The sequence below is a fragment of the Nycticebus coucang genome, chromosome 12 (genome assembly GCF_027406575.1).
Source record: "Nycticebus coucang isolate mNycCou1 chromosome 12, mNycCou1.pri, whole genome shotgun sequence".
Taxonomy (NCBI): Eukaryota; Metazoa; Chordata; class Mammalia; order Primates; family Lorisidae; genus Nycticebus; species Nycticebus coucang.
Genome location: NC_069791.1, coordinates 68,997,908 through 69,024,232, shown reverse-complemented (window position 1 = coordinate 69,024,232; position 26,325 = coordinate 68,997,908). Strand labels below are relative to the sequence as shown.

The following is a 26,325-nucleotide window of genomic DNA, read 5'->3' as shown; positions in this document are numbered from 1 at the left end:
AGAAAAAAAATTTTAAGGTGCTTACCCAAAGACTAATCCTAATCAAAGACATGAGTTGGACAAAAAACAAAGAGAATACTAGACATTTAACTTCCAGGTGCCTGGGGGCCAAATTGTTCAGCAGCCCTGATTAGCCAAGAAAGCAATTTTTCCTTCACTGGGTCAGCCAGAACCTCCACAATTAGATGGAGGCAAGTCCTTGTCTTCTGAGTGGCTTATGTACAGGTGGATGCACTGTGAAAGAGTGTAACTGTACACATCCGCACACAGCTCCAGTAGCACCTGCATGATTACTGTAACAGTGAGGCAGCAGGCTCCAGGGCCACAGACAAGTAGCCTTGCTAAGAAGACCTCACTGGAGGCTGAAGGGGGAACACAGAGGAAGAACCAGTGGTGGGTGGGGTGGGGTGATTCACTTTAATGACCACAGTGGACAGTGGCCTTACTGGACATTGGGCAACACACAGCCACCCAACTAACACCTCAACTCAACTCTAATGCCAACAATCTGAGCCTTTTCAAGAAGGAAAGTACACCTAGTAAACAGGGACCAATATCAGACTGAACCCCTGCTGGAAACGTCAAGAAAGACATACGCACCAAAGAGCTGGGAGGGATTGGCATTGGTGGCCTTCTCGTAGTTGGTGAGCCCTTCGTAGATGACCTTCCCGACAGCTGCATACAGGCACTCCAGCTCTTCATACTTGGAGGCCACACTGGAAGTACCTGAAAACCAAGGTGGGAATATGAATACTGCAGTTAGGGCTCTTGGGCCCTTCCAGTCCTCATGTCAAGCAAAGGGAGTACTAGACATTTAACTTCCAGGTGCCTGGGGGCCAAATTGTCCAGCAGCCCTGATTACCCAAGAAAGCAATTTTTCCTTCACTGGGTCAGCCAGAACCTCCACAATTAGATGGAGGCAAGTCCTTGTCTTCTGATGGAACTCTGGCTGCTGGGTATCTATCTACAGACACTGGAGTGGGCAGTTCTTTTCTAGTACAGGACAGTGCGGGCCTCTCCTCTGTGCTGGTTCCCACTCTACATAGCCACAGAGCAACTTTTTGTCTCACTAAGCCCTTTCAGAACATACTTGAAATGCAATTACTCACTACCTTCCAAAATCTGATCTTGGCTGATTATTTAACATTTGATGCTATACTTTAACCTAACTTTCCTTTAATAACTTAAAGAAACAGTAATGTTCAGCTAATGAATTGAATTTCCAAAGCAGACAAAAATGAGTATTGTTGTTAAGATTTTATGTCGATTTCTTTAAAAAAGCCTAAGAATATGGGCGGCGCCTGTGGCTCAAGGAGTAGGGCGCCGGTCCCATATGCCGGAGGTGGTGGGTTCAAACCCAGCCCCGGCCAAAAAAAAAAAAAGCCTAAGAATATAAAGAAAAGCAGGACGATAAAATGCTTGCCTTGGTAACTATACACTTGATCTTAGCCAAAAGGCCGAGAAGCGATATTGCCATGGTAACTATAGAATGAGTATACTCAAATGACAAGTCAGTCCCCACCCAGCCGTTTCAAAAGGAAAGCATGGATGGAAAAGGTCATATACTTGGCTCTGTTGGGAAGATGCTCATCAGGCGAGATAGAAGGCTGTGGACAGCTCTCAAAACTTTGGTGTTCCCACACGTCATGCAGGCTGCGATTCCACGCTGTAAGGGTTTGAAGCTACTGAGGATGGCTGGGGACTGGAGAACAGTTAGCAGGAAGCTCAGCACTTCTAATCCTGTGCAAATATTTCCATAGTTAACTTGATTTGGCTGTTCCTGGAAGGGAGAACACAGGCCATTCAGACAATAAGAATATTCTTGTACAGTAAATTATAGAAACCCAAATCTAGGGCAAGTTAAAACCACATGCCATGGAGTACTGGGAAGTTAAGTAAAAAGCCACTAAAAATTATTACTACATCATACCTATAAAACATGTGACCATCACATACCATGGGATTTCATAAGGATGATTCTTTTCAGCCTGGGCCTGCCAACCAACAATGACAATTACAACCAAAAAATAGCCGTGAGCCTGTAGACCCAGCTACTTGGGAGACTGAGGCAAGAGAATTGCTTAAGCCCAAGAGTTTGAGGTTGTTGTGAGCTGTGATGCCACAGCACTCTACCAAGGGAGACATAGTGAGACTGTCTCAAAAAAAAAAAAAAAAAAAAAAAATTTGCCTTATTTACTGAAACATCTTTTAAAAGGCTCATTGAAAATATTAACCTTCACTATTATTTTTAAAATTACTAAAATTGGTTTGGCACCCATAGCACAGTGGTTATGGCACCAGCTACATACATCAAGGGTGGTGGGTTTGAACCCAGCAGGGCCAGCTGAACAACTGCAACAAAAAAAATAGCCAGGTGTTGTGGCGGGCGCCTATCGCCCCAGCTACTTGGGAAGCTGAGGCAAGAGAATTGCTTAAGCCCAAGAGTTTGAGGTTGCTGTGAGCTGTGATGCCATGACACTCTACTGAGGGTGACATAATGAGACTCTATGTCTCCAGAAAAAAAAAAAAAAAATCACTAAAATATAGACTAAAAAAAAAAGTTACACAATAAATTTTGCTTTTCTTCTCCCATTTGTTAAGTTAAAATATAAAAACACAAATACGGACTCCTTTTAGAGAGGTATCTATCAAATCATATATCTTGCAATCAATCAAATAGATGACAACATTACAAATAAAAACAGGGGCCAAGTACGGTGGCTCACGCCTGTAATACCAGCAACTTTGGGAGGCCGAGGCGAGTGGATCACCTGAACTCATGAGCTTGAGACCAGCCTGATGAAAAGCAAGACCCCATCTCTACTAAAAATAGAAAAACTAGCTGGATGTGGTGGTGGCAGCAGAAGGCACCTGTAGTACCAGCTACTCAGAAAGTTGAGGCAAGGGGATCGCTTGAGCCCAAGAGTTTGAGGTTGCTGTGAGCTGTGATGCCACAGCACCCTGCGGGGCACAGAATGAGACTTGGTTTAAAAAAAAAAAAAAAAAAAAGAATAAAAACAAAAGAAAATTGAATAAAATACAAAAGATCCCATGGTGTGTAGTAAGAATGGACACTGCTCTGTGCAACTTTGACCTCTGGTTTGCACACACATGCCTCGTATGTGTAGTATGTGCATGCACTGGCTCCTTAGATGAAATCTCTCTGATTCACTGTGGCAGAAGTTGGAAAGCCACTGTGAGCACAGCATATTGCTTCAGGAAAATGTAGCCTTTTAAGGGCCAGAGGCTGTCCACTTAATGGCTCAGCTTTTAACTATAATTGTGTCTGATGAGAAAGTAATCTGACCTTTGTAAGTGAAAAAGGTATGAAATCCGAGGGCAATACAGAAGTTACATACCAAGTTAGAATCAAAGCAGGTGCTACAGCCTTACAGGCTTTTTACAGCACTGTTTCACAGGTAAAAGGAAATAATGTTACTCTTTGCAGTCTGAAATAACAAACACTTACAACAGGTTTTATAATCCTGATAGTGAAAGCTTTCAAATTCCATCAAGCAGTTAGAAAAATTGAATTCGGGTAAGGCAAGAGAATAGCTTTCACTACTATGAGAAAATTATAAGTTCATAGTTTTTCCAAAAAAAACCCCAAAACCCTGTAAAAAACCACCACAAATACAATCATTTGGGACTATCTCCTTGTTACTTGACTAAACCTTTGCAAGTACAACCAACTGTTTGATGATAGGCCCATCAATAAAATCTGCTTTAAAAATTCAAACTTATTTATTTAATTTTATTTTTGCAGAGTCAGGGTCTCACCCTCAAGTGATCCCCCACACGTCCCCACCCCCACTTCGGCCTTCCAAAGTGCTGGGATTACAGGAGTGGGCTACCACGCACGGCTTCTATCTCATTTTAAAGGTTGTTGTATGTATAAATCAAGTAAAAATGTTTAAGAAATGTGTCTGCAAAATGCAAGACATTAGAACACTCCAAAGAACACCTGGGGCTGAGGGGGGGGGGGGCTGAAGTTCTAAAGCTCCGTCAGTCCAACTCCTGCCTCCTTAACAGCAGGTTAAAGAGAACATAGCAAGGGCCATGACTGTCCAAGGGATGAGAGAGTTGAGCTCCCCCCACCCAGGTGACAGTCTCTGATAATGGCTCAGTGGCCCTGTCCTGGCTCTTCTGACATTCATACCTACCACAGTCATCAGCAGCTTGTCAAACCACTGCAATTTGAGCTCAGACTTGGACCACATATCTGGTCGTAAGGCAGTCTTCAGAAGGTTTACACATCGACGAGAGAGCACCTCCCCAGGAGACCCTGCGGTGTTGGTGTTGTCATTAACCTAGAAATTCATTCAAATTAGAGCTAGCATTTCCCTGAGTCAGAGTTTATAGCCATTCCAGTGACACCGCTTTCCCATTGTGCCCTGCACCTTTGCATCGTGGTCCTCTCCTGGATTTTCAGCTCACACTACCTCCTCTTCTCCCTAACCTCGCCTCAGCCAGACTACCTTCCTGGACTGGCCCAACACTCACCCACCCTTTACCCCAGCCACTCTCCTCTACAGGCTCTGTCAGTGGTGACTTGTAATCATTCATGTGATGAAGAATAGGGCCCTGTTGTTCCCCACAGGACTTCCTAACACACTGCAGGGACACAGGAATTATTTATTAGTTATATAGTTTAGTAGCTTCTTTTCAGTACTTAGAAATTCTTAACAGTACTGCAAAATATGCTATCTTATTTAATAGTTAATAATTTAAGATTTTGAAATTTTAAAAAAGACTTAGGAAACTTCATTTACTATGGTTTTATGAAATATAAAGTTTTAGAAATAAATTTCTAACAACTCCGTGAAGACAGGTATTGATTTGAATAAGTAAACCCAAGTTGTAACATTGAAATGATTAAATGCTACACACATTTTACATAGGGTAGATCATCTCAACACCTTTACTGAGCTACCATTCCCATTTTAAGAATTTAGAAAACTTGGAAATCAAATGTTTAGCCCAAGGTCTACCATATTTTGCCAATGTCAAGATGCTGTTAATTATAAGGCACATCATTATTTTATTACTACTAAAAGAAAACAATGTTTTTAAAAAATCTTATTAATTATAAGACACAGGTAGACTTCAGAAATATTAATCTGTCTGAAAGTGACAAAAGTAGCTCTCAGACCTTGGTTGGGCTATTTCTTTTTTGACTAAATTGTCACAGGTAACATCCTGGTCTTTGTTCTGCAGCATCCCTAAGACGCTCAAAATCCCATACCTGACAAGCCACGCGGATGAGGAAGTTCACCACAGTGTCTGTGTGCTGCTTGTCAATGGGCTTGGCGAGCAGAGAGTCAGCTCCAGGCAGCGACTGGCTCCTCCCAAACACCTGGAAAAGGGTGGTCCTTTAAGGCAGGAATAGGATTCTCAACAGAAATTCCCAGCACAGGGTGCTGACTTGTTCGTTCAGCTCAGTCTGAGCCCACATTCAAAATGTGTCCAATAAATGACAAGCTCCCGTGAGGACACACAGTTCCCATAAGAAAGCGCAAGATCTTACCGCACTGATGGCTCCAGTGGCTGTCCTGAAGCGTTTCACTTCCTGGGCAGAATCCACTGAGAGGCCTCTTTTAATGGAGGATGAGACAGAGTTGACTCCTTCTCCACTGGAATTTGGGTCCATATCTGAATCCGGCTTAAACACAACACACGCACATGCACACATGCTTGACTTTATTGACTGGTTTCCAGGAAGAAGCATAAGAAATACAGCTGGGATGATGCAAAAGCTAGACCCTCCTACCTGCTGGTCCTTAATCCTCTGCAATTCCCACTTGATGACAACCTCAGACAGGTCCACAGCCAGCCGCCTCTGTTCAATGGTGACACTGGGCGTGAAGCCCAGCCTCTGCATGGCGCTCACCATGTGCTGCACCAAGTGGTGCCGCACGGGGTAGTACACCTGTGGGCACAGGGCTAGTGTCACGGCAGGAATGCTGGACCATGGTCCCAGCAGGTGCGCGCATGCAGCCTGCCTTAGTCCCAACACACACAAATACAACCTAATATTATACTCAACAATTCTGAATCATGATTTTATGAAGGAAATTCTCTATTACATTATATTTGTGTGTTTATCTTCTTGCCCCATTGAGTTCTAACACAACAGTATATTTCAGCCTTTTAGTAACATCTTTAAAATGTATTGAAAAATGGAATTCTCTTCAGACTTGACATCCTAAAAGTCTGTCATACCAAGAAGCAAATTTCCAATTCTAAAATTCTAAAAGAGCTAGCTATAATAGAAGCAGCTTTCTACGCAACCCTTTCTCCTCTAGCCAAAATCTACAAGAAACACATATAAATAAATCCCACAAAGTGGGTGATTTGGCTAAAGAGAAGTGCTAGCCACATCAATCTGTGGTACTTCCTACATACCTTAAAATGCTGCACTATCAGATGTAAAATGTGAACCAGCTGAGGCACAGTGTGCCCCTCCTCCACAATGATCTTCCTCGTCCAGTGGGTCAACATCTGGTGCCCATCCTCCATTCTGGCAGGTACTGCTGGGGTCAAAATGGCCATGGCTTGTCTGACAATCGCACGCGCTTCCATCGCATGAGCCTTGAGAAGACTATGAAAAACCTAGCACAGGACAGAAATTCTTATGTAAAATGAAAATGAAATTGTATCTTGTTTAAAAAAAAACAAGATACAATCACCTAGGACCAAGGCATAATGTTTGCAAAAAAAAAAAAAAAAATTTTTTTTAATTCCTTAGCACTTTTTTATTAGCAAACAACTTAGTTGCTTTTTCTCTGATAGTGTTGATCAATAAATCCATTCATTCTAACATTTATTGAGTACCTACTATGTGCTTACTCAGGGCTAGGCCAGGGTATGCAAAGATAAACAAGACCCAGCTTCTGGCAGGGATCTTATGTCTAGCCTGATCAGCAGGAAGCTGAGGTATAAAGATCACTTCACTGTGGCTGTAGCATAGAAAGTGGAGTGACAGGCACCAACAGCAGAGGCAGTAGTAAGTGGCAACCACAACAGTTCAAGTGAGGGATGAAATTCTGAGGTAAAGTCATGGGAACACAAAGAGAAAGATCCCACTGGTCCTAGTGGTGGAAGGTGTTAGACAAGAAAGATGTTAGAACTAGCAGAACTTACTGCTGCCTGAGCATCAGGGAAAAGAGAGGGCATCAAATATGGACCTTGGGTATTTCTCTCTGGGGGAGAGCAATGCCAATCACAAGAACTAGAGTTATAGTCTCTAGAGGCCACTGGCCTTATCTGGGGCCTGGGAGTTAACACCACAAATGTACACAAGAGCAGCGCCTATGGCTCAAAGGAGTAGGGTGCCAGCCCCATAAGCCAGAGGTGGTGGGTTCAAACCCAGCCCTGGCCAAAAACTGCAAAAAAGAAACCAAATGTTCCCAAGAGAAAAACTTGGGATTCTTAGGGGAAAATCATCAAAGCTAGCCTCACAGGACAAGATAGAGTTATCACCCATCAAATGCCCTGTGCAACATTTGTGGAACGCTCTAGTGTATTATTACACTCACTTATTACACAGAGACATTAACTCGCCAAGGAGCAAAGAACATGTGAGTTCTTGAGGGGGAAAACCCTCAAACTCAGGGTTATCTGACATGACATCACAACCTAAGTCACAGAAGGACTCAAGGAAGAAGCCTGACATCTTCAACACAGTAGAGGGCCTATAAGATGCAGATTCAAAAGTACCTACTGTCAGCCAGGCATGGTGGCTCACACCCGTAATCCCAGCACTCTGGGAGGCCAAGATGGGTAGATTGCTTGAGCTCAGGAGTTTAAGACCAGCCAGAGCAAGAGTAAGACCCAGTCTCCACTAAAAATAGAAAAACTGAGGCTAGATGATCGCTTAAGCCAAAGAGCTTAAGGTTGCTATGAGCTATGATGCCATGGCAGTCTACTTAGGATGCCAGAGTGAGACTCTTGTCTCAGAAAGAAAAAAAAAAGTACCGATTGTCTTTGGCTTAAAGGAGTGGGCTAAAAACCTTGACAAAACCATTTTTAAGAGAATGTCAGAGCTAAAAGCCAGAATGTGAGGGTAGAAAGGTTGAGGTGGAAAGGGGAGATATTTTGCTTTAAAAGCAAGGCTGTAAAGGAGTGAGGGAGCTCAACGATAACTGGTAAGGAAGGAAAGAGCATGAGTACTCATGGGAGGATGTGGTGTGGGAAGTTTCCCTGTTTTTCTCTTACTGTGGTAAAATACATGTAATATAGAACTTAACTATGCTAACCATTTTTAGAACAGCTCTGTGCAGTTAAGTACATTCACATTGCTATGCAGCCTCATCAAGGTCCATCCAAAACGTTTTCACCTTGCTAAAGTAAAACTGTTCCCATGAAACACTAATTCCCCATTCCCCAGCCCCTGACAACCTCTATTCTAGTTTGTCTCTTATGAATTTGATTACTTCAGGGATTCACAATTGGAATTGCACAGTATTTGTGTTTTCATAGATTCTATAAGATGGCAGAGGTCAAGTGTCAAGATGTATACAGAACACATGGGTGGGGGGAATCACATGAACGACAGGTGGATAGGAGGGAGCCTTAAAACATACCTGAAGGACGATTTTCTTATGTATTGCAAATTTGGCAATAATGTGTGCCAGAAGCAAGTGTCCACTGTATTTGCAAGCTGGATCTACACAAGCCTTGGAGAGCAGGCAGGGCCACGCAAAGGTCATCAGGCGGCGCAGCTTGCTGTTGCGGTTCTTGTTGTTGTCGTGGATGTGGTGAGGAGCGTGCTCCACCAGCAGCGTGGCATATTGCAGCAGGTAGATCCTCAGGGAGTCCAACATGTCTGCCTGCTTCTCTGGATCCAGGACCTAATGGCAAAGACAAGCAGGGTCATATAAGAAGCTTAAACCTTAAAAAAAAAATACACAAACACATACCACCATATATGTGTGTGAAATATTAAGTTTTATAAAGAGGGAATTGATAGTGTCACATCAATTTCCCTTCCACATATGCATTGAAAACTCACCAATTTTATTTCAGTTAAAAAAGAGCAGGCTTAGAAGAGGAATTTGACGTGGAAAGAAAAATTCTTTGATTCAAGGTGATTTAGGACTGGGTTTTTTTTTCTTCTGAGACAGAGTCTCACTCTGTTGTCCTAGGTAGAGTGCCATGGTGTCTCAGCTCACAGCAACCTCAAACTCTTGGGCTTCAACAATCCTCTTGCCTCAGCCTCCCCAAGAGCTGGGATAACAGGTGTACCACCATGCCCAGATAATTTTTCTACTTTTAGTAGATAGGGTCTCAAACTCTTGAGCTCCAGCTGAAGCAATCTACCTGCCTTAGCCTCCCAGAGTGCTAGATTACAGGCATTAGCCACTATGCCCTGCCTCTAGGACTGAGTTTCTTATTTCCAAGTAGTTAAGATTTTTTTCCTAGGCAACTTGCACTACACACATATGATAAGAAAATGAGACCTGGAAAAATCTCTACTTTCAAAAACTTGTTATGGTTTTCTATGTGATCAAGTATCTGACAGATTTTTGTATGTGTTTCATGGAAATAAGAAAAAAAATGCTTTGAGGAACAATCTCCATGTCTGCATTAAATAAAATATAATGATGGCATCATTCAACTCGACTAAGTATCCCAACCACTCTCCATCCAATTCTGAAAAACAGACAGACTGAAGTTTTTTATCACCTCTGTGCTCTTCATCAAGGTCCTCTTTACAGCCCTACAGGTCCTCTCTTCCCCAGGTCTGCTGTCTCCTGGGAACCCCAGTCCATGGTTCCCTGCCCATCAGACCTTTTCTCCTCGCCAAAACTTAAAATTCCAACTTCTCATTGGCTCTGGGTCAGCAACATGTGACCCAGGAGACATGGGCTGAGAAGGTAACACAGGAGAAGGGGCCCTATCTGGGCCACCATCCCCCTACAGTTGCCCAAAAGAAGGAAAATACAGTAAAACCTCTTTACGTTGACCATCCAAGGGACTGTAACAAATTGTTCAAGATACAGAGGTGGCCAAAGTAAGGAACTAGGCCTACCATACTGATACAAATACTTTAGTACAGACTTAAGTACAAGTCTGCTCTATGAAAATCAGGTCAACTTAATGAGATGGTCAACTATAGAGGTTTTATTGTATTAATAACATTAACAGGAATAAAGCCTTAAGCCCAGCTCTAATCCCTAGTGTGGTGGGGGAGGAAGAAGTCAAAACCGCAGGAAAGAGACCCATTGCAATGGACAAAGACCATATAACGATCTGCATCCAGCCAAGGAGAATAGTCTCTGCCTTGATTCCAGGACACAAAAGGTGAAAAAATCAGCTATGTCCTTCCACAGAACATTAATATGTGTGTGTGTGTGTGTGTGTGTGTGTGTGTGTGTGTGTGTGTGTGTGTGGTCGCTTCTAGAGACCCACTAATCTGCATTCCAACAAACAACACTCAATATAACAATCTCCAGGCAAACACATCCTTTAACAGAGAAGTTCAACATAATAAGCCTTAGGAGAAAAACACAATGCAGGTATTTAATTCAAAAGCCTCTTTAGTAAAAACTGTAAATGCTATTGTAAAAATGCAGAGACCTGTCACAATGGCTTTTTATTAACTTGGCAAGAAAGGGGTCATAGCAGCAACTGGACCAAGTCTAATATTTTTACTGTCTTTCAACAGATTTATTCTACAAAGCTAAAGATGAAAATAGAACATCAAAATTCTGCTGCCCAGCTGTAAGAGTTTTGACAAAATAAATGATATCTCAATTTTCACTGAGATATAAATATATGTCAAAAAGTTGATTCATTCCAAAGTAAGGCTTTCAAAAATTCACTGAAAGGAACTAACTACAATGTGACATTCTGCTATAAACTAATTATGATTGTGGAAGTAAAAGCCTTGGGAAAATAATCTTATGTCAATGAACTCCTTGAACATGTGAGCACGCACACACACTAACTCATCTGCAAGTTACTTTCCATGCCCCTGTTGCGAGTGGTACCTTCGTTATGAACACACTGGTGATGCTTTCTGGGTTATCTCCTTCTGGGTTAGGAGGTCCTAAGAGCTGCTCTCCTTCTCCCTTCTCAAAGCTATATAAGAAGGCAGGATTCAAGATATGCTGCAGAACCTACAAAAAAAAAAAAAATTAAAAATGAAGGAAAAAAACCCCAAAGCATTCTGTTTATTTCTTTTCTTTTCCTTTTTTTTTAAGACAGAGTTGCAAGCTGTTGCCCTGGGTAGAGTGCCATGGTGTCACAGCTAACAGCAACCTCTAACTCTTGGGCTCAAGAGATCCTCTTGCCTCAGTTTTTTTATTTTTAGTAGAGACAGGATCTTGCTTTTGCTCAGACTGGTCTCGAACTCCTGAGCTCAAGCAATCCACCTTCCTTGACCTCTGAAAGTGCTTGGATTATAGGTGTGAGCCACCATGCTCAGCCTGTTTATTTCTTTAGTAAGGCAGGAAGGACAACCAGTTTAGGCCACACTATGAAGTCAGAACTCAACCAGGGGTTTATGTGACTACTGATCTTGACTTCTGTCCAAACAGCAGAAAAGAGGCATCAGCCTGTTCAAAAATGTCATTTTCTAAAATCAAAAAAATGAACAAACTAAGAAACCTAACAAACTACTTTTCAATACCGATTCACTGTTGAATCTGCCTCACGTTCCTTAGCAATGGCATTTTCTCACCCACAAACCAGCCAACTGTTTATCAATGGAGACACAGGAGAGAAGACACAGGGCCCAAGGTTCCCTAGAAACCCAGCGCCAACACCCATACATAACAGTGGGACTCACCTTGGCTTTCAGTTCATCTCCAAAGTTAGGGTCATTGAAGTCTACAAAGCGAAAAAACAGGGCACGTTTCTGAGTGATGCTGTAATTTTTGGGAATCTCTTCCTCCATATACTCTTTTAAGAAGGTCATGTTGCAGAGAAAACGACCAGTAAAAGCTCGGAGGAGTTGGAACAGCAATTCTATGTCTCCATAATTCCTTCTGAAGGATCAAAGAAGAAAACAGTTAACTTATGGCAAATTTCTTAACTATGTATCAACTCTGACTCTGCTTTGAACAGCTCAAAGTCATAGCCCATTCTCCACAACTGACTGCCTGTATCCAATGAACTACAGCTTTGTACAAATCGGGAAAGAGGCTCTAGTTTAGTTTTTTGAACAGAACAAGTCACATGACGCGCAGCGCACAGGGTGCACCCACTTGCAGTAGCTTAGCAGGCAGAAGGCCAGCAGCTTGGGCTCCTTCCAGTTGGTGGCAGCCATATTCTCCTTACGGTGTCTTTCTTGGAAGGTGTCGCTGACCCATACACGTCTCAACTGGCTTACCAGAGAATGCTGATTGGCCAGCCAGGAATCATCATTTTTTACTATAATACTTATGATCTGTCAAAGAAGAGACAATTAGGGAACCAGGTTTTGATTAAACCTTTGGGAATTCTGGAGCCTAAACAAGAGACGCTACCTTGATGGCCTGGAACTGGAGGTCCAAACGCATGGTGCTAGTGCTAGGTGAGCCAGGGCGTACGGCTGTCTGGGCGCCCCCTGGTAGCAGCAGTGTTATGAACCTGTTGGGGTTGGCTGCCAGCACATCCCTCAGAGGCCTAGCATCCTTGTGTTTTAAGAAACTCTGAAAGCAAAACGAACAGGAAAGCAAAGGTTAGAGAATATGAACTCTAAGGTTTTCTCCTACTCTCTCACGGCAGGCTAAAAGAAAAAAAAAAAGAATGAACCACTGTTCAGCACCCCTTTAGTAGACACTTCTAAATAGTAACCAGTTTACAATTATGATTTTACAATCCTGGCAACACCTTCACTTGCTGTCATTACCAAAATCCTATAAAGAGTGATTCCTAAATCTGAACTTTTCATATATACAACAAAACAGCAATGATGTTTCCGATATTTAAATGTATCTAAAAAAATGAAACCAGGACACTGAACGTGAAACACAATCTTAACACTTGATAGAGCATACTGGCAGACACAAATTGGCAAGGACCCCTGACTCCAGCTGCTCGTAGCTCTTACCATAAACATTCTGCTCCACTGGGGATCGTTCAGAGTCGCTTCCATCATGAACAGCTCCACAGTCTGTGAGGGGTGCCGAGTCAGGAACTTGATCAGAGGCTCTCTAAATGGACTGCCCGCCTGCAAACGTAAGGTGACACCATCACTTGTGCCTCCCTCTTCTCAGAGCTTAAGGTTTTCTCTGTCTCTGTATCTAACACATTAAGAACACACTCTCCCTCCACAGCTGAGTGCACTCGCAACCACAAGCAAACATCAATATCGAATATCTTCATACTGTTAGATTAACCCATTTAAAATATAACCAGGTAGAAAATTGACAAGCACCAGATGGAGGAAGAATGAACTCTCAGTCTGACTAGTACCTCAATCAGCATTGCCCGTTCTGTTTTCATCACAACCTCTAAAAGAGGCTTGACCAGAGTCTGAGGTGCAGCTGGGATCAGATGAAAAAGGTTTATAATTGCTGAACAAATCTTCATTTCCTAATAAAGAAAACCAGAAATTATAAACAGGTCAATTAATTTTGCTGAGAAATATCAACATCACGACAGACCCTACTACAGTCTAAGTGCATTCACAAGGGTAGCCAATGAAGCGAAGAGTTAACATATACAAAGCCACAACTTACCAGTCTTAGATTATGACTGTGCCTGTGCTAAGCAAACTAACTGCTCATGGCCTTCGGGGTTCCTCTGTCAATGGGAAAGGGGGGTGACTATGTGTACCTGACCTGACTGGGGGGTTTGTTCTCATGCACACTAACCAGTGTGGGAGGTGACCTTTAGGTCACCTATGCTGGCCCTCCTCATGGGGTGGGGGTGGGGACAATGGCACCTATGACCAGGAAAGTGTGAGGACTACCACACTTTTTCATAGCATCATCATGGGGTCGTTCCAATACACTAGGTTCTAAGGGCATAGATTTCTTGTGCCCTCGAAATCTACAAGAGAAAGTTCCTCAAAAAAAATATTTTAAGTATTTATCTTGGAAACTAAATTTCAAAATAAATAAATGACTATGGTACTCTTGTCAACCAGGTCTACAAATAAATCTGAAAAACAGTTCCATTAAATCATATGAAAAATGTGTGATATGCCCAGAATTCTGCATTTTTTTTTTTTTTTTTTTTTTTGCAGTTTTTGGCCAAGGCGGTGTTTGAACTCACCACCTCCAAAATATGAGGCTGGCGCCCTACTCCCTGAGGAATTCTGCACTTTCTAACATCTAACAGCTAGTGGTAGGTTGTTGTGAGGGTCATTCCAACTCTCCCTTCTCGGGTTCCAGAGTTTTGCCTCTGCCATTCACTGATCTCTACATGCCACAGGGAAGGGCAGCCACCCTGATGACCAACCTTACACTGTGTGCAACTGGACATTCATCACTTTCCACACGAGAAAATGGGGATGATAACACTGGCCAGGAGGGAACTCACTCTGAGTAGCACTTGAGATATTTTTCAAAATTTCTCTTTATACCAGAAAGCAATATAGGGAGATGGGTAAGAAATGAGGGAAATGAGCTCCTACCATCACCATCCCACCTCTAGAGTGCTCTTCTACAGAATTTGCACATCTTTGGACAGAGTAAGTTCCATTCTGAAATTACAACATTCTAAAATAATACTTTTAGACTATGGTTTTTCACTTTCGAAGCATTATAATGACACCACTGGAAGACAGAAATGACAGACGTTATAATCCCCATTTTACTGAGGAGGGAAAGTTTGGAGTTTGCCCAAAGCCCGACAGTGTGGCGATGCATCAGTGGCACGCATATGTGAAAGATGAAGGGAACTGGCAGGATGGGTCGGGACAATGCGGGTTTTAAATTCAGGGCAATCAGCAAGTCAGTGGTGTGCAAGAAAATGTAATTACTCCAATTGTTAGCAGGTATTTTCTGGGGAGTGTTCTCTCAGAAGGTTGTTAGATGTACACATTCAGATGAACAATTATGATAGATAGCAAACTCCAATTCAATCTTAAATAGTGTTGGGATATTGCGATTCTAACCTGAACTTGCTTAAAACATCTAACATAATCTTGCATAAAATGTCCTAATATAGAACATGCTTGGCATCCGAACAGTTCACAGCAATGGTACTAATACAACTGCCACAGACAGACGATACAATTCACTGCACTCAAAGGCACAACGCACTCTGTCCATTACAAAACCACAACACAGCTAACAAGTCACAGCAAAACCAAGTATGACAACCCCCTCCTGCAACTCCACTGAAATTCTCACCTCTACCCCTTCCATGGCAGGCTGAACCAAAACAAAAATTACAGCATGAAAAAAGGCAACAAAAAGGTAAAAAGAAAAGAAAAGAAAAGAAAAGATAAACTGTTCTTCACATTGCAAGTCATAAACTGACTTTTAATAGGTTGTTCTCACCTCAAACTGACAGAATGGAGACAAGGAACATCTCCCGCACTCTGAAATGCTTTCCTGAGGATGGGGAGGAAAATCATCTTTTTTCTATTTATGTTATTTACATAAAAACTTCCCATATACTCAAAACACAATGAGGATTATTGGAGTTAACAAGACAGTAAAGACAATTATCAGAAAGCACACAATAATTAACAAATGCTCAACAGCAAGAAGCACACCTTCCACCTTTCGGATGTCAAACACAGCCCTTCTGATAGGGAATGTCTAATAGCACAGATTTCTTCCCTAAATCAAATTTTCAAAATAGAATTTGAGAACTCTTATGTAAGGGGAGAAACTATAAGACGCTGTTATATGCAAATGAATTTTTAAAAATCTTTTAGAGTAAATAATTTAAGATTTTGTGTGAAGTGCTACTAGACATTTAAAAACTCCAAAAAACTCTTTTCCCACTAAAGTCAGAAGAGGACCAGGTGTTTAGCTCTGTCAAACAGGCAAGTCTACGCCCACCCCCCCACCTCCAGAAAAACCCACAGGCCATGGACATCACCCACTGGACAGCTCTTGAGATGAAGAGGTCTTCTTAAAACTAGCTCGTGTGTGTGTGTGTGTGTGTGTGTGTGTGTGTGTGTGTGTGTGTGTACACACAGCAAGTGGTCGGTCATGCATTCTCCTCCATAAGCCCATTGTTAAAACGGGAAGCTTCTTAAATATGGTTGGCAGGGCAAAGCTCTGATCATCAAGGATACCTTAAGTTACAGAGGAGCTTTTATTTTCATTTTGGTTAATATTTAACATATTTTCTTTCTTTCTTTTTTTTTTTTTGAGACAGAATCTCACCATGTCACCCTTGGTAGAGTGCCGTAGCGTCACAGCTCACAGCAACCTCAAACTTTTGGGCTTAAACGATTCTCTTGCCTCAGCCTCTCAAGTAGCAAGGACTACAGGTGCCCACCATAATGCCCGGCTATTTTTTGGTTGCAGTTGTCATTGTTGTTTAGCAGGCCTAGGCCAGGCTGGAACCCACCAGCCCTGGCGTATGTGGCTGGCAACCTACTCACTGAGCTACAGGCGCTGAGCCTATTTAACAGATTTTCAATGTTAATTCTCAACTATTTAGGGATTCTACTTAACAGGAACAAACTACTCTCCAGGGTCCATTCTCCATTCTGTTTAACATCCATAAAAAAGATGACCAGAGCTCAAGAACTAGACAATAGTACCCTGGCCTTGGGCTTAAGGGATGAAGCTACAGACATGCTGGCTGACTCTGGATCCCAAAATACCATGGCCTCTGAGTTTTAGACATGTAGCCAACCTTGGAAGTTGGACCCTCCCTGGCTGAAATTCAGGTAATACACTCATTGGAGGATGAAAGTATCCCAGGAGGAGTTAAAGGACTTCTCCACACCCTGGCTCCATCCCCTATATAACTGCTCCTCACCTCCAAATAATATGCTGTAAGTTTATAAAATCTTTTTGATTCAATTAAAGTTATTCATCTACCCCACTCTGTTTTTTAAAGGTTTATTCTAAAACTGTGTTTCAGAGGACAGCTTAGTATAAGAACAAACACAAACTTTAAATCCAGAGTCCCCAGCAGATGGGGATGCAGAGGAGAAGCACAGAGGCACCTGTGCCCAGCAGTCTGGGCTGTATTCATATACTTTGCTCTCCCCTATGAACATGTCCTGATTTTTATCTGCACGTATAAGTAACAAACCTTCAAAGGGGGTCATGCATGGTATAGGTATATTACTTCTAAAAAAGAAGTTTTAAATCCTTGTTTAGCTTTGCTTAGTTGGCTGTTTAGAAGTAGCAGGAAGCAAGACTCACGTAAACAAAACATCTCAACACAGAATGGTCAAACAAAGCATAATAAAACAAAAAAAACAAACATTCCAAGTTGGGATGAAACACACCCAATAAAGACACAAAAGGATAAAAAAATCACTTAATAATGTCTCTGAAGAACTATGAGGAATTCCTTAATGGGGATACTGCTATAAAATTTCACTAGGTGTTATGGAAGATGTAATTCCACCGATAGGACATCATGAACTTAAAAAATTAACATATACAAATAATAGAATTCAAACATCACAAAGCATGCATTTTTAATCTTTAATGATTCATATCAGATACCTTAAAAGATTTAACTATAAAGTGGTCTTCCTTCAAAACCATATAAATGTGCTTTGAAGTGCACATTTCAGAGTCACTTAACTTTGGCAAACAATTGGGGTGGAGGATTTAGACCTAGAAAATATACATGCCACTATTTATGTGATGCTTTATTATTCTTCTTAATATTTTATTAAGTCTTAAAAAAAATCTCTAGTTGGTCTTATCAGAGAATAATGATTAAACACAAACATTTACCGACCACCCAGTGATGGAAAGCAATGGAAACAATAGCGGAGGAGCGCACCACCATGTAAACAGCAGCTGCCAAGAACAGTCTAGAAAATACACTGTTTAAAGCAGAACTAGTAAAATTAAAATACTAACATTTCAAACTTCCCAGAATTCTCATCAATAGAAATATCATATTAGTTAACAAAAGGGAGATTTTAAAGAAATATAAAAAGAAATGTTCAGCAATTAAGAGAAATAAAAGCAAAATATACTAATAAAGTATGTTTAACAATTTACATGGAGCATAATACGCAAAACTAGATCTGACCAGCATTTTAATTAAAAGCACTGCTCTGGGACTGACACCGCAGTGCATGGCAGGGGTGCCCTTTCCAGTAGCAAACAAGTCACTCACGTTTCCGTCGCTCCGCTGGCCCCCTTTATGGGTGATGACTACCACTTCCATCCACTTGCGCAGATGTTGCTGTTGAAAAAACATAGCCTTAGCCACAACATCTCCTTCATAATAGAAGTAGTTCACTTCCAAAATACTGCTCTTAGGTGGAAACTCGTATGTAATGATAGTTTTCATCATATTCAATATGAGAATTATAGTATTTCCATTATTGAAATAGACCAACCACCAAACTAGAGATAAGAATAATCAGCATCTGTTTATGTTCTGTAAATAAAAAGGGTGAAAAGTGAATTTGCCCTGATTTAAAAAAGTAAACCACCAGGACCTGGTCATTATAATACCAGGCCCTGCCATTTTACTTCGTGTGAAATTTGTTTCATTCACAGTCATTCACTGAGTACTCCTTTTCATCAAGTCCCATGCTGGGAATCAGGGCAGAGAAGTGAAAAGGCAGACATCATCCCTGTCCTTGTGGAACTCGTGGTCTAGTGGGAAAATAGGTAAAACACAAGGCACCTGCTGTGTATGACTACAATTATGGTGCGTGTCACAAGAATAATAGGAACCAGTTTTAAATGAGGACTGAGGGGCCAGGAGATCCCTGTTGAGGATGTGACTCGCAGGAGGCAGACAAACAAGAAGCAGAAGGGCAGAGAAAGGAGGGCCCAAGGACCTGCCTGAAGCCACAGCGAGAAAGGTCCCACCCTGGCTATGGACCACCAGGCACAAGGCTGGCAGAAGGGATAGACATGGACCCTGCTTGATCAGAAGCTGTGCAAATTAGGGCCATGAGCATCAATTCCTCCTGAGCAGAACAAGGGCTGTGGTTCTATAACAAGATTCTGCATTTTGATACAAGCACATGGGAAGATAGATCGTGACTTTAGTCATCAGTCCAGCAAAACGAGGTAGACAAGTGCTCAGAGCCTAAAAGCTAAAATCACAACAAGAGCATCCAAGTAACAGGTGTATCTTAATTATCCTGCATTGTGCTTAATTATCAAACTTGTGCTTTACAACACTGGTGTCCTACAGGAAGTTAGAGAGTTGCTTTAAAAAGACTCCATGGTAAAACAGGCTTGAGGGACAATGGTTTAGCCAGGCGTCCTCAAACTTTTTAAACAGGGGGCCAATTCACTGTCCCTCAGACTGTTGGAGGGCCGGACTATAGTTTAAAAAATAAAACTATGAACAAATTCCTATGTACAATGCACGTATCTTATTTTGAAGTAAAAAAACAAAGCAGGAACAAATACAATCACACTGCCTCATGTGGCCTGCGGGCCGCAGATTGAGGACCTCTGGTTTAGACACTTAACATTGTTCAGGAAGACAAGCCTTTTCCGAGACTTCAATGTCCTTATAGTCCATGTCGAACTTCAAGAGGCTGTTTCCCAAACTGAGAGTCAATGAACTAGTTTTCAAGGGCTACAGATAGCCCATCTTCTAGAGTCAGTATTCTTCAAGAAATGCATAAAATAGGTTGGGTGTGGTGGCTCACGCCTGTAATCCCAACACTTTGGGAGGCTGAAGTGGATCGCCTGAGCTCACAAGTTTGAGCCCAGCCTGAGCTAGAGCAAGACCCCATCTCTAAAAAAAAAAGCCAGGTGTTGTGGCAGGTGCCTGTAGTCCCAACTACTCCTGAGGCAAGAGAATCACTTGAGGGCTGGGTGTGGTGGCTCACGCCTGTAATCCTAGCACTCTGGAAGGCCGAAGCAGGTGGATTACTTGAGCCCACAAGTTCAAGACCAGCCGGAGCAAAAGTAAGACACCCCCCCCATCTCTACTAAAAATAGAAAAACTGAGGCAAGAGGATCACTTGAGCCCAAGTTGGAGGTTGCTGTGAGCTGTGACGCCATGGTTCTGTATCCAGGGCGACAGCTTGAGATGCTGTCTTAAAAAAAAGAATCGCTGAGCCCAAGAGTTTGAGGTTACTGTGAGCTACGACACCAGAACACTGTAAGTGAGACTGTCTCCAAAAAAAAATAAAAAATGCATAAAATAATATATATATTTCCTCAAAGTACTTAACCAATAATATTTTGCTCATAAGATTTCCTAAAGAATATCAATCACCAGAATATGAATTCATGAAACCCACACCTTACTAGAATGGCTATTTATACAGATATAGGTGTAAGAGAATTAAAGGTGTAGACAATGGCCAGCACATCATTATTCTTTTTGCTTTTACATTTCCCAAAGGAAAGAAAAGATACTAATTGGAAAATTTATCTTTAGTTTACTGAGGAAATATCCAGAACAACTAACCACGTAAGACTTCAAGTCAAATTTTAAGCAGTTCAAATTTAAAGAAAGGAACCTAGCGTCATATGCTAAAGAATGAAGTGGCATCTGAAGTATACACCTTAGGATCATTAAAAAAATAATGTAGTTGGACCCTTATCTAATCATACACAAAAATTAACTAAAAATCGATCAATGACCTAAAACTAACACCTAAAATTACAAAAACTCTTAAGAAAGGTAAGTAAGGTGTATTATCTCTTAAGGTAATGATGAATGCTTCAGCTATTAACCTCAAAAATGTATCATGTGAAAGAAAACAAAAGCTCCATCAGTGAATGAGCTGGGTGCTGAAGATCGTGACTAAACAAAGGCCTAATGTGTCCTTCATCACTGCTCAGCAAAGCACATGAGACACAGGATAATTCAAAAAGACCTAAGCCACTAAACCCAAAGGCATCATCAATGCTAAGTCCAGGCTGGATTCAGCAGAAGTGGGTGCCTAATGAAAATGTCCATATAAATGACAGGGGAATTTCAAGTATTCAGAAAGCAGTATTAATGCCAAAAGGGGGAGGGGGCAGTCCCCTGAACAAAACCCACATGTTTTTGTTTTTTTAAAGACAGTCTCACTCTGTTATCCAGGTTAGGGGGCACAGCGTCAGCCTCACTCACAGCAACCTCAAACTCCTGGGTTTAAGGAATCCTCCTGACTCATCTTCCCAAGTAGCTGGCACTATAAGGGTCTGACTCAACGCCTGGCTAATTTTTCTGTTTTTAGTAGAAACTGGGTCTTGCTCTTGGTTAGGCTGGTCTCAAACTCCTCAGCCCAAACTCTCAGTGTTGGGATTACAGGCGTGAGCTATGCACCCAGCCCCACGTACTTTTAAGAAGACTACTGGCCTTAGTCAGAAACCAACCACAGACCTCAAGGTAATTTGTCTTCACATTACACTAAAAAAAAAAAATCTGGATAATGATGTTCACTGAATGAATTCCCAGTTCCTTACAGATGTGAAGGGCTAGATTGGGGGTTTAAAAATTGAAACCAAAAAGGAAAAAAACAAAGTTGCTTCAGACATGCAAATATAGTAAGATATGACCACTGACGAGTGCAAAATGAGATAGTACAAAAGCACAAAGACATTCTGAACACGAGGGCACACCTCACGTAGGAGAGCACCAAAGTCCTAACACAGGATATGACACAAAGTACATACGATGTGCTCTGATTAGGAAATGATATAATTTCATTTACTTTAACCAGTCTGTGAATGTTTGCATGTTATGTATATTAATATATTTGGAAGCTTAAGGAGAAGTAGTCTCCAATTTGGAAAATTTACTTCCATATTACACTTTGTATCTCAATAACAATGTATTTTGATGTTTTGCTCATTATTTAGGTATCTGAAGATGTGAAGAACCCAGTACGTATGTGAGGTAAAAAGCTGTATGGTTTTCATATATATGAGCTATACAATCTACACTCCACATACAGTATATATCTATAACTACATAATTTCTATCTACTTTCCTGTTTATACATAAGAATACCTTCAGCATATTACAATCTTGAAATGGTCAAAGGCTACTTAGCATGAAAAATATATGCATGTTTGCAGTGATGTACCATGAAATCATAAGTTAAATTATTATTCATAAATTTACCATGAGTAAAGGCAAATGCAAAAGAAAGCTAATTAAGATGAAATCTTCCTGTATCTGCTTACACTTCAGTTTTAAACACTGTCCAACAAATCTTTTATCTGTGTGATTATTTTTCTAATAATTCTAAAAATCCAAAGCATTTCTAAAGTTCTTACTCAAGGTTGTACAGAAAGAGGCATACTTGTGTATTTCTTTTCTTTTTTTTTTTTGAGACAGAGTGCCATGGCGTAACAGCTCACAGAAACCTCAAACTTTTGGGCTTAAGCAATTCTCTTGCCTCAGCCTCCCAAGTAGCTGGGACCACAGGCGCCTACCACAACACCTGGCTATTTTTAGAGACAACATCTCGGTCTGGCTCAGGATGGTCTCGAACCTGTGAGCTCAAGCAATCTACCCGCCTCAGCTTCCCAGAGTGAGCCACCGCACCCGGCCCATACTCATCTATCTCATAGAAGTACAAATTGGCAAAATTTGTTTAGGGACCAATTTGACAATGTACTTACTTACTAAAAGATTAAAATATATACATTCCTTTAATCCAGAAATTCTACCTCTAGTAATGTATGCTGCAGATAAACACATATGTGAAATTAAGAACAAGTTTTCACTGCATCACTGTCTATAATGAAGACTGGAAAAAAGCTAAACGTTCACCAGTGGAGGAGTTGGTTGAATATATTATGGCAAGTTCACATAAATGCATATTATGTAACCATAAAACAGAATATAGACGCACTTTATGTACTAATACAAAATGACTAAGTTATTAAATGGAAAAAGAACTGTGTGTATATTATGCCTCCTATTATGAGAAACAAAAGAATAATCATGTGTCCTCTTTCACATATAAAACCTCTCAAGAAGTAGTCATAGAAAACTGCTGCCCATGGTTGTCCCTGGGAAGGGGGGACTGGACAGCTGGAGCACAGGGATGGGGGAGACTTTACAGTAAACTCTTTCATATTTTCTGAATCTTAGACCACCTGAATACATTACTTATTTTAAAAATAATTTTTATTAAGTTTTTTAAGTTTATTACAAAACATATGTTTAAACATACTTGCTTACCATCATCTGATCACAAAATTTATCATTGAAAGAATTTGGGAAGAGCCTGGTAACGGAAGTCAGACGATTCACAACATTCAATGTCAAGCTTCGATAATCTCCCAGCATCATGAGCAAAGGTCGCATATGTGTGTGAATTTGATCTACTTCTATGGTAGCACCTTCTAAAAACTATTAAAAAAGAAAAGTTATAAGGAAAAATAAACAGAGAATACTTTATAATAGAATGGAACACACAATCAATTCTAGCAGCAAATGGTTGTTTTCCCTTGGGAAAATGGAAAATTAACTATATTCCAGAAATTCATGATGAAATTAGGAAGATTTCTTTGCCATTTAGGATTTTTAAAATTTTCTAGACTTAAACAACCAAGGGCATATAGTAACCACAGGCAGACTTACAAGCACACAGCCCTGTTTACACAGTGAGAAACAGGAAGAACCCTAATGCAGAGCACGCATGCATGCATACGCTTTCTCTCACCTTTCTCATACAGGCTTCCCCAGCCTCCTGGAGCTCACTGTTGGTAGAGTTCAGGGCTTTAAAAAGTGCAGCGATGATCTTCTCCCGGGACTGAGGAAGGTAATTGCAGGCAGCAAGTGCATCTTCAGGGAGAAAAATCAATAAAATTTCATTATTAACCTAAAAAATAACCTGAGCAATTTTCTTCTTTACAGGCTCCTACCAGCCAACAAAAATAGGAACTACTAACTCTCTTTTCTCCTATCTGGCTTCCAAAAAGACAAAAGAATGCACGGTCTTCCATATATGTGTTTCGTATTATCAAAAAGTGAAGTCAGCAGCTTACCAGAAAGGATGTGATAAATCTGAGCTTCCACATGGGAGGCAGAAAGTTTGTAGGAGAAAGAAGGGGATCCCCACCCACACTACTACCCCCAGGACATCCTCACAGGATTAGAGTACACTGGCCTGCAGCCAGTCCCAATTGAGTGATGTCCAGGGCACAGCCTCTGTCCTTCTAGTAACAGGGGACTCAGGGGACAGCTAAACACAGCCCAGCTTTTCTCTACTACCCAGCTTTGGGGATTAAAGGCTTTATATTTTTGAAAATGTAAATATTCTTAAGAAAGTCCCAATCCTATGTTAGTTAAGAAATAATATTCTAACAAGGTAAATGAAGGCCCAAAAAGAAAGGGACCCCAGCATGTGAAGTGAGAAGCTGCCAAACATCCCCTACCAAGTGACCCAGCTCACTTTAGCTTGCCTATCTGGAATATTCCACCCCTGTCCTCAAGCTCAGGTATTACGGTCTGCCTCTCAGAATTCCACCTCTCATTTAAGAAAGATTTTAGCAATATTTTAGTACAGAAACAAAAACCAAAACAAGGAGGAGTGAACTAAAAAAGTTTGTATTAGGTATTCATTCACACACATTCCCCCACAAAAAAAGAAAATAAATTATTTCTATGTATATGGGCCAGTCAATACAGATCTGGTGTTTTCCTAAGCTTAGCATAATTCTTGTGCAATTGAGATTCCCAGGAACAATCTAGGAATGAAAGGATTCTCAAATGCTTCTGAGGCATTAAAAAGTCTATAATAGCTGTAGTGTACCTTACTACATTCTGATTCTGATGAAAGTGGCACTGTATGAATGGTATGACAATTCTCTGAAATCAGAACATTTGATTCATAAGAGAACTACAGAATAAAGATTTTACTATAAAATATAAAATTACTTAAATCACTTTTATACCCTGTAACTTGTTTCAGGTTTACATGGACTTACTTAATGCTGCAATCCGTAAAGGCACAAGTGACGGAAGGCTTTTATAACAGGGCAGCTTTGTTAAAGCTGAATCTTCAGCCTCACATAAATTCAACAGCTGCAAAAAATAAAATGATATGATTTAGCCCACTTTCACTAGGAAGACACAATAACCTTGCAAAAAACATAACACAGCAATCCTCCACACACACTGCAACACAATTAACAACTGACAAACTAAACTCAAACCCTAAAGAATTTAAAAATCAAAATATAACTGAGCTTTCTTATTCTAAAGCAAAACCCAGTTAACCTCAGTAGTGAAATAAATTCCTAGACACTTTCTCACCCACTCTGATGACACTGTTTTTTCTCAAAACAAAGGGCTACATTAACTGCAAATGCCATGGCGCCAGGGATACCTCCTTCTTCTTCAAAACAGCTCCCAGGGCCTTGGGCCAGTGTTGCAGAAACTACTGGGCTATAATTCAATGCTCAGGTGCTCATACTTTTCTTCTTTTTAAGTACGCAAAAGCAAAAGAAGGAAGTTGAATGTTACTGGGAATTCCAGTGACTATTCTTCCAGACATTTTGCCATACAAGTATATATTTATATACTGAATACCTAAAATAACATGTTGTTCTATTACTATTTTCCCTTTCTCTTTATTTACATCCTGGAAAACTAATATAGACTTTTACTATTTTATCCCCTTAAAGAATCCTACTAGGTAAGGTATTTATACAGCAGAAAAGGGTAACAATGTGGATAGACAAATACAGTAGGACCTTTTTAAGTTGACCACACAAGGGACCGTAACATACTGGTCAACACACAGAGGTGGTCAACACAGAACTACTGTGCTAACACACACATGTGGTGCATGTCTGGTCTATGAAAATTAGGTCAACTTAAGGAGGTGGTCAGTGCAGGAAGATGGTCAACTGTGGAGGTTCTACTGTATAGTGAAAAGCACTTCAAACCTCCGAGCCCATTCTCTCCCCAGAAGAAATCACTATTATTTGGTCCCTGTATGACCTTCAAAAACACTCTCCTCATGTATCTAAGGCCGTGAGTATATGTATGTGCACGTACATCTAGGTATATGTGTACATAATGGAGGAGGAAGAAGGGGGAGAGAGAGAGAGTTGGTTAATAACAAAACTAGTTGTTCCAAACATGGTCACCAACCAGAACCACCTGGGAAGCTTTTAGATAGTAGCTTCCCAGTTCTTATCCCAAAGCTACTAAACCTGAATCTCCAGGGAGAAGACCCAAGAGTCTAATTTTTAAAAGATCCTTAAATGTTCTGACACAGCTAGGGAACTGATAAAACATTTGGAAAACTAGTTTCATGCCCTGGACACTAACAGGTTCGGGTCTTAAGTTTAG

The 26,325-nt window shown here is 41.0% G+C and overlaps 1 protein-coding gene and 1 non-coding gene across 9 annotated transcripts in view; both read right to left on the bottom strand.

Annotated features, from left to right (window-relative positions):
• Nucleotides 1-26,325, bottom strand: part of TRRAP (transformation/transcription domain associated protein) — a 124,622-nt gene that overhangs the window by 49,040 nt on the left and 49,257 nt on the right. For 3 of the 8 annotated variants that reach the window (XM_053554838.1, XM_053554841.1, XM_053554839.1), the window contains exons 28-47: nt 24,954-25,050; nt 23,687-23,808; nt 23,203-23,373; nt 18,214-18,282; nt 15,441-15,494; nt 15,291-15,311; nt 13,405-13,524; nt 13,040-13,159; nt 12,474-12,638; nt 12,213-12,394; nt 11,795-11,993; nt 10,995-11,123; nt 8,586-8,852; nt 6,406-6,612; nt 5,771-5,929; nt 5,528-5,662; nt 5,246-5,356; nt 4,164-4,310; nt 1,567-1,780; nt 601-726 (exon numbers count right to left, since the gene is read on the bottom strand). In XM_053554838.1, the coding sequence (XP_053410813.1) occupies nt 601-726; nt 1,567-1,780; nt 4,164-4,310; nt 5,246-5,356; nt 5,528-5,662; nt 5,771-5,929; nt 6,406-6,612; nt 8,586-8,852; nt 10,995-11,123; nt 11,795-11,993; nt 12,213-12,394; nt 12,474-12,638; nt 13,040-13,159; nt 13,405-13,524; nt 15,291-15,311; nt 15,441-15,494; nt 18,214-18,282; nt 23,203-23,373; nt 23,687-23,808; nt 24,954-25,050 (2,815 nt within the window). The remainder of the gene's footprint in view (nt 1-600; nt 727-1,566; nt 1,781-4,163; nt 4,311-5,245; nt 5,357-5,527; nt 5,663-5,770; nt 5,930-6,405; nt 6,613-8,585; nt 8,853-10,994; nt 11,124-11,794; nt 11,994-12,212; nt 12,395-12,473; nt 12,639-13,039; nt 13,160-13,404; nt 13,525-15,290; nt 15,312-15,440; nt 15,495-18,213; nt 18,283-23,202; nt 23,374-23,686; nt 23,809-24,953; nt 25,051-26,325) is intronic. The other 5 variants (XM_053554843.1, XM_053554844.1, XM_053554845.1 and 2 more) reach the window with 2 other exon arrangements.
• Nucleotides 1,284-1,469, bottom strand: LOC128563079 (U2 spliceosomal RNA). The gene has a single exon (XR_008373735.1). It is a non-coding gene; the product is annotated as a U2 spliceosomal RNA (small nuclear RNA).